This window comes from Ipomoea triloba, chromosome 4, assembly GCF_003576645.1.
Source record: "Ipomoea triloba cultivar NCNSP0323 chromosome 4, ASM357664v1".
NCBI lineage: Eukaryota > Viridiplantae > Streptophyta > Magnoliopsida > Solanales > Convolvulaceae > Ipomoea > Ipomoea triloba.
In genome coordinates this window covers 18,265,215-18,278,070 of record NC_044919.1, presented here as the reverse complement: position 1 = coordinate 18,278,070, position 12,856 = coordinate 18,265,215, and the positions used below count along the sequence as shown (strand labels likewise).

General features: G+C 33.1%; 1 protein-coding gene and 1 non-coding gene across 2 annotated transcripts; both read right to left on the bottom strand.

The window, feature by feature from the left end:
- Positions 1–386: 386 nt before the first annotated feature.
- On the bottom strand, positions 387–5,718 carry LOC116016836 (glutamine synthetase leaf isozyme, chloroplastic-like). The gene is made up of 14 exons (XM_031257271.1): positions 5,575–5,718; positions 4,252–4,521; positions 4,028–4,067; positions 3,827–3,930; positions 3,656–3,704; positions 3,444–3,550; positions 2,463–2,550; positions 2,136–2,264; positions 1,954–2,028; positions 1,680–1,733; positions 1,549–1,586; positions 1,296–1,455; positions 1,136–1,196; positions 387–754 (listed from the first exon to the last, which is right to left on the bottom strand). The coding sequence occupies exons 2-14, from the start codon at positions 4,503–4,505 to the stop codon at positions 615–617; spliced, it is 1,299 nt and encodes a 432-aa protein (XP_031113131.1). The 5' UTR covers positions 4,506–4,521; positions 5,575–5,718; the 3' UTR covers positions 387–614.
- Positions 5,719–11,292: 5,574 nt separating this feature from the next.
- On the bottom strand, positions 11,293–11,366 carry TRNAV-AAC. The gene has a single exon. It is a non-coding gene; the product is annotated as a tRNA-Val (tRNA).
- Between the last annotated feature and the right edge of the window lie 1,490 nt (positions 11,367–12,856).

Sequence of the window (12,856 nt, the reverse complement as noted above, 5' to 3'; positions counted from 1 at the left end):
ACTTGCCAAACATGAGTTCCAAACATGGGTTCCCTCCACGGCTAAACTACAACTTGCCAAACATGAGTTCCTTCCACGGCTAAACTACAACTTGTCAAACATGGGTACATTTAGAAGGTATTGCAGTAAACTACAACTTGTCAAACATTTAGAAGGTATTGTAGTAAATAGCCCTGTAAATGTCAGCTGTGGGGAGTTTCTTATGAAACATACTCTGCAGTAGGAAATTACATTTTCCCTTGTTTATATGCTCTTCCAAGCCCCCATTTTTATTTTCAAAATTATTACACTACATATGAATCACCAATCGACGATGCTGGAAAATTTGTAGACCAGGCCATTTTTACTTTCCAAGCAACATCCACTAGAATGACTAAAATTTCATCTTATCTTGAAACCAAAAGCATCATTAATAATTGCCAACTTCCAAGGATGCAGTCAGTAACCACTGACAGCAAGAGATAATGTTCAAACCATAAAAAATATTCATGTTACAAGCTTAGGAACCCTTTTCTGCACTGAAGCATGGTGCCTGCTTTTAAGGTTCCTTAGTCACAGAAAGGGATCCAAGAAAATAGTGCAAATGTTTCATTATTCACTTCAAATATGATGTTTCAAACCTTCAATGACACCTTCTGGGCAGCAAGAGCTTCGGCCTCAAGCGTGGGTTCCCACAGTAAGGTAGTTTCAGCAAGTAATGCAGTCACCACATATGGATCCATGTTTGAAGCAGGGCGCCGATCCTCCAAATAACCTTATCAAGGAAAGCAAATTAAAGGAATATATAGAAGGAAGAAACATCAATACCCGCAAAAGTGTTCACATAAGTCATCCATTCTTTTATTTGGGTTACACCGAGGGCAATGGGGAGATGGGATTCATTCACGCCACAACAACTTGAGAAGGGAATTTGGTAGGGTGCAAGAACATCAACTTCTCCTTTTCCCCTTCCTATGTGTTACCAAAAACACCTTTCCATTCTATAACCAGCTAATACTATCAGCAATAGTTATCAGCTAATAGCCAGTTGCCAAACACCCCCAATGTTTGTGACAAATCTATCCTACTTTTTCCTATGTTCAAATTAAAATGTTCCAAGAGTCTGGTAGTGAGAGTATAGTAAAATTTTTCATACCTTTGCCATTCTTCTCTGTATCACGGCCCACACGAATTGAACAACCACGATTAGCTACTCCCTGCATGTATGTTAATCTTGAGCAAGTTAGCTAGCTAGCCATTTAAGAAAACTTATCCAGACTGCATGTGATGTAATGAATACTAGTGATGAAGCATACCCAAGAAAATGTGTTAATACTTGCAGTTTCATGCTTTCCAGTCAGCCTCCTCTCATTTCCTTCTCCATAGGCACTTATGTGTTCCTTATGACGAAGAGAGAGGTTCAAAATTGCTTTCTTGATCACCTCAAAACCCCCCTCCTCTCGCATACTCTTTGTACTGTACCACATTATACATTAACTAGTTAGTATGACAGCAGTTAAGCTTTGGCATGTTGAATATCATTAAAAAAAAAAAAAAATCTCAGAGAACCTGTAATTGGTGTGGCATCCTGCACCATTCCAGTCGCCCTGTCAATTCAAAAAGAAAACAAAAGAAATTTTACTTCAAAAATTCTTTCATTCTGTCCAAGATAATAATTTATCAAAATGTGATTATGCTACCTCAATTGGCTTTGGATCAAGTGAGAGAACAACTCCAGCTTGCTCAGTAATTCTCTATTAAAGCAATGAACAGACATAACAATTAATATCCCTGACTATAGCTTGGAAGCATAAATTTTTTTTTTTTTTTAAAATCATGCATATGGAAAGCACAATATTATTAACAATATGGATTTCCAATATTATTTTTCCATAGCTATGACATCATACACTGCTTTAAATACCCAAGGAAAAATGTAGCATTTTGGTGAAAATGAAGAGGATGATAAGTTACCTCAAGAATGTATCTAGCACACCAGATATGGTCTCCAGCCTCAATTCCCACACTAGGACCTACTTGGAATTCCCACTGCCAAAAAGGTATTCAATTTAATTTAATGCTTTACTATACCATAGGGCATTATGGCAATAGAATTCAAATCCACATCTTAACAAAGAAGGCAAGCAGAATATCACCTGGCCAGGCATAACCTCCCCATTGGTACCACTGATGTTAATTCCAGCATATAGGCAGGCCTTGTAGTGAGCGTCTGATATATCACGTCCAAATGACTTATCCGCTCCAGCACCACAATAATAAGGGCCCTAAATTTCCCGGAAACAGAAAACTACATAACTGCACCCCATCAAGTCAATTGCACCAAACACCTTTATAATAAATACATCTCTTTTGATCTATTTATTGTATGCAAGTAGATTTTCAAGAAATACTCCATATTAGAACTTAGAGAATCATATTAGAGTGATTAGAAATTTTCATTTCAGATTATAATTAATAGTTACCTGAGGACCGGGGTAGCCTCCAACAGGCCAACCTAAGGGCCATTTCACATTTTGCTGAAGTAAGGTGTACTCTTGTTCTATGCCATACCTAGTTATCATTGGTTACAATAAGATAAGTAAAAGACAAATCTAAAACTGGAAAACCAAAAATGGCATTAATGGCCCTACAGCTGAAATATTCCCTCCCTGTATTCTGTCATCTTGAAAAACATAGAAACGATGATTTGGTAGAGTTATTTGCAATTATTTACAAAGTGAAGAGTATATATAAATTGGTCATTTGACTTGTTTGATCTTAGATCTCAACTCAACATTTATTGTTTTAAACAAATTTATCAGAGGTGCAATGTAGAGGTAGTATAGAATGAATATTATCTTTTATGTTAAGTGATAGACATTTTTTGTTGAGACATATGGGGTAACAGAAGTAACACCAGTACTTTGGGAAGAAAGATGCTTATTAGCTGGGGTCTGTTTGCCTTCAACTTGTATGCTGCACGTTGGGCAGAGGCCGGTAAGGGTCAAGTCCAGTATCATGTGGCTAGGGGATTGTTGGGCGGAGGCCGGTAAAGGGCCAAGTCCAACACCCTGCCTCTTGAAAATGTGTAGCGGATAAGGAAATAAGGTTGCACCTTCGCCTAGCTATAGCTTTTGGCGCAATGGTAAGCGCTTGATCCTAACAAGTGGTATCAAAGTCAAGTCACGGCCGCAAGAGCTTAACTGGCTAGTGCTGAGAGGGGGGATTGTTGGGCGGAGGCCAGTAAGGGCCAAGTCCAACACCATGTGGTTAAGGGGATTGTTGGGTGGAGGCCAGTAAAGGGCCAAGTCTAGCACCTGGCTCTTGAAAATGTGTGGCGGTATAAAGAAATAAAATTGCGCCTTTGCTACTAGCTATAACTTTTGGTGTAGTGGTAAACGCTTGATCCTGACAGTGCATAAAGCAAAATTGGGGAGGAAGCATACCAGTATAAATAAACTTACCAAGGCACTTCTGAGACAACTTTTGAGTCACTAAAAATCTGAGCAGCTCTGTGGCGTTTGTTTGTTGGAATGGGCTCACCAGCCGGTGTGTATGTATCACAGATGACCTATTTCAATAATGCTTAAATGTAAATTCAGGCTTCATAGTAACACCAATGCAGAAAATATCAGCATCTAACATGAAATGATTATTGTCAAGATAATGTTCTCACCAAGATGTTGTTACCGCCACGAAAAGGATCCTTAAAAATAGCCTGAGGGCTAAAAAGAAGTGTACATGTGGTTAAGGTTCTATCCAGAAAGGTGAGAAAATGACAAGAAATGGAAGCAACTACCAAAACACAAAGATAAAACCAGTTTGCTGATGATGATGATGATCTTACTATAGAATAACTTCACTATCTTCTCCAGGTGCTTGTCCAGTACTTGATCCATCATAGTTCCACTTTGGAAGCTCAGAAGGATGTTGAACTGGCTTTGAAATTGTCTACATATAATAAAATTATATAGTTTAGAAATCAATTGATTAGCTTCCAACATCAAATTTTAGGTTTAAAAAAAAAAAAAAAAAAAACATTACATACCCTTGACTTACTACGCGTGTCAATTCCAGATCCACCAATCCTGTTTTCATTGGCATAAATTAAATGAGATTTATGTCTCAACTTACTAAGAAGGAAAATTTAACATTTTATGAACTAATAACAGTGCAAGGCTGGCCGCTGGCACTGAATATTGTCATTAAAGAACTTTCTATTTATGTGAGGTAGTGTAACTTTTTGGGATACATGGCAAACAAAAAATGTACCAAATGTATTCAGCAATGATCTTATCGGTATATGGGGTGATATCTAAATTTAGTAGCTGTTCAATCCGGTTCACCGTGCTGTTCCCAGACTGGAGAGCAAACACTCTAAACTTAGCAGTGCTTTTTACTGCCACCCTTTTGTTGGGTTTCATTACAACAGAACCCCACATCTTTGAAGCCATTGGAGTAGCCTCTGTCAAGTTCTTTGTCATCCTCATCTGCCATTGGGCAGAAGGAGCTAAAATCTGCGCCATTTTCACCTGTTATCAACTGAAAGGTTGAAAGGCCCCAGAATAAGATACTTTAGCATCAAATGGAGAAAATACATGTCAAACAAAGAGAACTTGGTTACAACTTAAAAAGCAGTATGTGAAGGAGAAATCAATAAATAAATGGTTAATTACTTGGTATGTGATTTATAAGAAACTTCATATTAAGAAATACAATATTTTAACACTTGTTTGATGTAGCTCATCTAAGACTCAAAAATTAATAGTTACATTGATATTCTATCAAAGGCTTGGATGGTGTAAAAAATTTACACTGATTTGTTGATCAGTGTACATATCAGGGAGGGATATGATCCATTTTCGCTAAGTAGTAAGCTCAAAGCTTTTTGGAACATTTAACCTTAGTTTGAATTCCATGTCCCCATAACCTCCAATGTACTAAAAGAATTAATTTAGTGTACAAATCTCATTTTTCTTGAAGAATCAACCCCCAAGGATGAAATCTAAGAAACTGCTAATCATATTTTATATCCTAAGCTGGAGTAAACAATACTTGCTCAAGATTTGCATAATGTATTTTCATAAGTGAACAGTGAAATCATAAGTCATAACCTATTCATTTCCAACTAAGAAAATCCTAGTGTAGGGTAACCCAACCAAAATGACTAAAGACACAAACTTGTAATAACAAGGTCACGAGTTCGAATCACAGCCTCTTGGTTTGAGCCGGTCAGCTATCGACAACCTTGTCTGATTTACTCCTTTGCCGTCTAGAATCACAAGGTGGGATTTACCCAATAGTGGCGGCAGGTTTCCTCGGTCATCCAAAAAAAAAAAATCCTAGTGCAAGTATTTCTAAATCCTATTAAGTAAAATCCACCAGTATACATTATTGGAACATGGCTGCAGCTAACAGGGTTGAAAGTTGAAACATCACATTTCATACAAGCATTAGAAATAATAATTTTGGCCTTTATTTTGGCGCTCCTATATGCTTGCCTCAAACAATTAAGCATACAAAGGTTAAAAACACACACTTTCCTACTTTTCAGGAAGAATATAGCAGAGAAAGGGTAGTATTAGTGTCACTTACTCAGTGGAAATGGGCTAGCAGTGGCAGGGAACAGAACAGCTTTTGAAAAACTGGAATGTGGATTGGTGGAGAAGGTGAGCTGGGGTATCTAGGTAGTATGCGAAACTAAACCTCACACACTCACATATTGTCCAAAGGGAAAAATTTATATAGAAAAGGAAGATCGGGTGGACCTGCAAAATGTCATTGGCTTTTCCACAGTAGATAGGGGTGTGTTTTGAGTGGATGAAATTTGCTTTTATTATATGCCTAAATCATCAACGCCAGGCACTTCAACTCATTATACTATTATCAATCTAAAAGCCTTGATTGAATCGATTAAAAGATTATTTATTCCGTTCAAACTTTGATTTTTGCTATTAAAAATTTCTTTGATAAGTGATTTCTAAATTTTAATAGTAAAATGCTACAGCATTCCCCTTCCAATTACGACAATGTATATCATAAACCAGGTCCACAGAGTATTATAGACCCTGAATCAAAATGACGCGCTACAGAATTCATACTCGTAAGGCACAGAATTTCATAACACATGACACAAAAAATCACAACACAAGACATATACACATATTATATATTTACTTATTTTTCAAATCTGATTTAGGTACCTAATTTGTGTTTATAGGCACAAAATTTCAGACACATAAATCCATAATATAAGACACAATTACTAATTTCGTTAAAGTACTAACTTTCATAACACAAGACACAAAAACCCAAAACATAAGATACATGCGCATGCACCAGGGTTCACAATTGTAAACTCTTATATAAGGATTGTCCAATTACCTGTCAGTCTAATCTGCATAGTTTCTACTTTTATTGAAAACGTGTTCGGATCAAGCACTTATTACTATACAAAAAGTTATAGCTAGTAGTGAAGGCGCAATTTTATTGCATTATATCGCCACACATTTTTGTTTGACAGTGTGTTGGACTTGACCTTTTATCATCCACGCCCAACAATCATTCTAGTCACCAATTGATGGACTTGGCCATTTACCGAACTCTGCCCAACAATTATACAAAGTATTATTTTTAAACAAATTATTGAATTTTTTTTAACTCCATTCTAATTTTAGACTGTACATAGAAATAAAACTATATTATCATTAATGTATGAGTTTTCTGTCTATCTATATGGCAAGAATGCATGTTCTTGTCATGAAATAGAGACGTGAAAGTATTACATATTGATGCTTTTATAGCTAAAAAGTCAAAAGGATTTAGTGCTTGCTTATCTATAGTTTATTTGAGAAGAGACAATTAGGCTCTTTGTAAGAGTATTTTAAATAACTGAATAAAGTATCAGCATTGGTTGGTTTGGACTTTTTCTTTTGTTTGAAGTGATTAAATTAGCAATTCACAACATGGGTTTTATCGAATAAATGACCTTAGGTTGTAAAAGAGGTGCAGCTAATTAAATAAGTATGCCTAGCTAATGACGTTGATGTTGATGTTGAATCTAATATAATATAAGCAAATAAGAAATTAAAATTTTGTGGGCAAATTGTTGGAGATACTGACATCTGATCTTTCTTACTGTTTTCATTTTCTATACGGGGACCATGGGATAAGATGAAGCATTAAATAGAGCTTCAAATCCTAAAGTAGTGGTGACTAAAACAATTCAAATGACTGAATAGTTGAAGATTAGTAATTGATTTGATTGATATTTTCAATTATTGATTATAAGGTTACGGTAATAAAAGTTTATCGAAATATATATGGAAACAAGTAAACAAGTAGAGTGATTGTATTGTTATGTTTGAGTATAATATTTAATGTGTCCCCTGCTTGTCACAAGGTCTAGTATTTATACTAATGAGTATAACGGTTCTTATGCTCAGAATAACAGAGCCTACAATAACTAGCCTATAGTAACTATGCGCTTTCCTCATTAAGTGTCCGGTCCCTTCACAATTGCTGCTTCATTAATCGGGTTGGCTTCTCCAAACCAGGTTCGGCACTTATCTAATTATTCTGTTATCAACCCTTACTCCCGAATTGTAAAGTACTCGAGTCAGTTTAGGTAATAATAATAGTCGTATATTTTTTAATATACCGTGATTAAGGATTTTTAAAAATTTCAATTATTGTTAATTATATGAATGAGTAAAAACTAAAGTGTTGGGATTATATTATTCCCAATTCATCAAAAATCAACTAGCTCAACGCACGCAAATTATATGGTGGACCATGGTCCACAATGGCTGATACTACAGTTGTGTTGAACGGATACTGCAGTTGTGTTGAAAAGATACTGCAGTTGTGTTGAAAGGAAACTACAGTTGCGTGGAACAGAGGACATTCATCCGTTCAACACAACTGCAATATCTTTTCAACAAAACTGCAGTATTCGTTCAACACAACTACAGTATCAGTTCAACACAACTGCAGTTCCAGACGGATGACACGGCCTCTGTTCCGCGCAACTGCAGTTTCCTTTCAACACAACTGCAGTATCCGTTTCAACACAACTACAGTATCAATTCCACACAACTACAGTATCAGTCACGATCCATGGTCCACAATGCATTGTAGACCATGGTCCATGGTATAACGACTGCTCAACGCAAGGCATCGCAACTTATTTGGAAAATTAAATCTGGTTAACTTCATTTGATGTCTAATTCTATAAAAGGAAAAGAGAAAAGAGACTAATTAAGGGAAATCTCTAGGCAAATACTCCGCACTATTGTAATTAATGTTCTACTCTAGTTCTTGCCAACTCTTACCATCCATAGCCCCTATTTTCCTATTATTTTGTCTTCCATCTTTTTCATCAAGAAATGCCTCAAGTAGTGGCTTCCAATTAAGAAGTTCAACCATGTGAATGTAACATCACGATTAAAGTAGTTAAACCCTTTAACTTAGGTTAAAAGGATAATTGATTTTTTGTTTCGAATTTTCATGTAAAAATCGTTTTTTAATTTATTTTATTTATACCACTTACCATTCACTAATGAGTGCTTAACCTTAATATCTTTAGGTCCAAAATTCAACACAAACGAACCAAATAATCGAGTCCAAGTCTAAGTCTAACTTTATATCCGATCCAAAACTCAATTCAAACGAACCAAATGATCGAATCTAAGTCTAAGTTCAACTTTAGGTCCAAAACTCAACACAAACGAATCAAATGATCGAGTCTAAGTCTAAGTCCAACTAATATAGAATACAAATTACTATTAGTATTCAACCAACATTCCTACAAAGCTACATGACTTGAGGCATAATAACCTATGGACAAACTAACTTTACATAGTTGAATTGAAATACAGAGTTAATTTTTAGCGGAGATCTATTATTTTGTGTGCCAATTTCATATTTAGTCCAAATTATTATTTTTGTCATTTAACATTTGAGATTATCATATTTTGAACACTTTTAATCTTTTCGGTGACTTTTCTAGCGAAAGCCTATTTGAGGAAAGGGCAATTTGATATCTTCACTTATCTCCTTTTTTTTTTCTAGATTTTTTGCTCACATTTTTGTTTTAATTTTTTTTAAGAAGGTTTATGAGGATGTACATGTATTGTACATTTGTACATGTGAATTTGAATTTTTTTTCTTAAAAAATAATCAGAAAAAATGTGAAAAAAATAAAAAGATAAGTGAAGAGACCAAATTGCCCTTTCTTGAAATAGACTTTCGTCGGAAGGACTAAAAGTGTCCAAAGTATGATAGTCTGCGATGTTAAATTGCAAAAACAATAGTCTAGAACTAAGTTTGGAATTATCACAAAAAACAAGGGACCTCTGCTTATTAACCCTTGAAATACATATTTATGTGAAATCTTTAGGAATGCATCACTATAAAATTGTGTTTTGAATTTAGTTTAAATTACTTCTTTTTATTTCTACTATATACTAATAAGAGCCAAAAAAAAAAAGTTAGGCATATAATGGGAAGAAAAAATAACGGTCAAATTATTAAATCAAATAATGGATGGTTCAGATTGTTTAGATTTTTATTTTTCCTTGAGATTTTCAAATTTATCCTTAATTACTGAATTACTCATTGATTTCAATAAGAAAACATCTTAGGTTCGAACCACATCCCAATCAAATTTGGCATAATTAATTTCTTCACTATATTTTACTCTTATTAAATTAATTAAAAATATATTAGTAACTATAACAAAAAATGATATATATGTATTTCTTTAATTTAGAATTGTGTATCTACAATGCCTTTATTTGAAAAAATTATTCATTATCAAAAAATTAAATTAAATAAGAGAAATAATTTTATTAGTTATATTGTCTCTATCTTCTCCAATGCAATGATTCTTTATATTCAAATTCATTAATTGATATTCATTAAATTGTCCATTATCTTCTTTTTATACTATCTTGTGTAATTAAATATCAAAGTTATATATAATACAAAATAATGTTTATTTACCAAGTATTTATTAATACCATATATATATATATATATATATATATATATATATATATATATATATATATATATATATATATATAGTTTGAAAATAATTATATTAACTACTTGGGGATTGGTTGACAAAGAGAATATTCAAATAACCCAACAAATTGAAGCGGGATCACTCTATTTACTCTTATTGAATTAAAATGATACATATGCATTTCTTTGATTTAGAATTATGTGTCTACAATGCCTTTATTTAAAAAATAAAAAAGTATTCGTTATATTGTCTTTAATTTTTTCTAATCCAAAGATTCATTACATTTAAATTCATCAATTGATATTCATTCCATTGCCCATTATGTTCTTTTTACACTATCTTGTAATTAAATATCAAAATTATAATGCAAAATAATGTTATATATTTATTTAGCAAGTATTTTATTAATACCGTGAAAAAAAATTTTAAAAAAAATAGTTTGAAGCCAATCATATTAACTACTTGAGGCATTTGTCGACAATGAGAATATTCAAATAACACAACAAATTGAAACGGAAAACTACCTCATATATCTTTGGACTACATATTTAAAATGTTCAAATTTTTACTACTTTATCTAATCTTATTTCTTAAACTATGGATTTCTTTTTCCACAATAACTCATTCAACAATAATGGTTGAACCAAATGAACCCCAAGCAGAACACTAAAGGAAAATCCATAGCTTCCTACATCATAATCTCATTGCTTGACATTGTCATCCATACTACCAATAGTAACTCAATTGTAAATAACACACTGCCAACAAAAAGGAAGAAGACAAATAGTGAAGATGAGGACAATGACAATACTACTCAAAAGAGAATTAAGAATACTTAGAAAAATCCAAATCAAAAGTAATATGTATTTAGACTATCATTTTTAGACTAAGTATTTAAACTATTGATTTTACAAAGTTGTAAACAATTATGTTAGTGACAATTATAATGAATTTTCTATATTATTTTGGATTCATATACTTTAAGTTACATATTTAAATAAACAAATTCAGCATTCATCAATTTCCTATGTATAAACTCTCCTATATAATATTGCATTAATATCTTTCAAATATTTATTTAAATATAAATATTAAGCATTAACTCATTCACGTAATGCGTGTGTAAAACTAGTATTTTGATAAAAACAAAAATTATATATGATTAAAGTTTCAGATTGAGCATTGTTAAGGAATACTGACTACGCATACAATTACATAAGAGGAAATCTCGTTTTCTGCTCTGCAAATGCATGGAAAATTTGCATTGCAAAGGAAAACAAACATGGCTTCGCCCGGACTCGAACCGGAGACCTTCAGTGTGTTAGACTGACGTGATAACCAACTACACCACGAAACCGTTTGTGAACAAGCATTTTAAACATAATATTAATCTGCAGTTTCTAAAAATCACATTAGTCAATTAGTCAAGAAGTATATATTTAATACAGAGTAAATTTTGCATTATAAATTCCACAACTACTATGGCATTGTTAATTTGTTACTTTTTTTATAAAAAAAAACTAATTTGTTACTTCATCATGTTTAATTTCACAACCTAATATATTTTTATATTTATAATATAACCCCAAGTCTATATAATGAGTAATTACCAAACTCTAACCCTCCACCTCCAAAATCACATTATAAATTTTGATTCAACTATAAACATGAATGAGATAATTCCCTTCACTCATAATATGGAGTATTAATATTATATAAAATTATTAATGGCTCTCTCGCTTTTTCTTGAGTTTTTTCCCTCAGACTTTTTTGTGAGTGTTTTCTTCTGGTTCTTTCTGTCTTCATGGGTTCTGATGGTGCCCTACAATCTATGGAGACGCTTACTCTAGCAGATTTAGATGACGACGATGGCGTTCAGCAAGTCGGAAATGCTTCCCTTGGCCCTATATAAAGGACCTTAGCCCTTTATAAAAGAGACTTTTTTTTCCCGCTCTTCTTCTCTCTAGTACACCCAAGAAGCTATCATCTCTACTCTCTCTAGATTATTCAAGAGCAATGAATAAAATGATTTCTTTCGTCTAAATTCTCTCATCTACTCTGTATTTTACATAAATTGTTATACACCCAAGTACATTCAAGGCAATTTGTACTATCATTACTGCTATAATATTTAATGAAGTGTCAAGACTTAATTATGTGTGTTAATTTTTAACTATTTATGAGATTGATGACAAGTAATAATACAATTGAATTTATTCTTAAACAAGTTAATGAGCATGTTAAAGTCGTGGCTTGTTTTATTTTATTTTATGTTCCAATGCTATTATGTTTGCAATTATTACTTATTAGACAATTGTACTAATATATATTCACACCATAAGAACAAAAATCAACTTGCAGACATGGATGATTTTAGATTTTTGTGGTCCCGTTCTTGTAAATAAATGAGACCCCACCTAAAAGTTAATCTTTCAAAGAAAGAAAGAAAATGTGCACAAGGCAAGATTCAAACATCTTATCTCAAATACGAATTACAATAAACTTGCATTTTTACCATTTCTCCATTTAGAATCTTGTAATATTAGTCGTAAACTTTTTATTTTTAATTTCTTAACTAGTTAGGTAAAAATTAAATATTGAGCCTCTAAAATTTGGAGATCTGTGCTGTAGCTCAGCTTGCACAGCTCCGGCCTTGGACTTGCCTAACAAAAAGTTTACATACAGTTTCAGGCCGAAGCCCAGACTTTAAATTTTTGTAATAAGCCTAGGCCTAATTTTTTAAAGTTCAACTCAACTCGACCTATTTTAATCACCAGCAACATCTGAGTGTATGTAAATTAAACTCAAAATGTCTATATTCATTTTTCATCTTGGAGTTGAACTTGT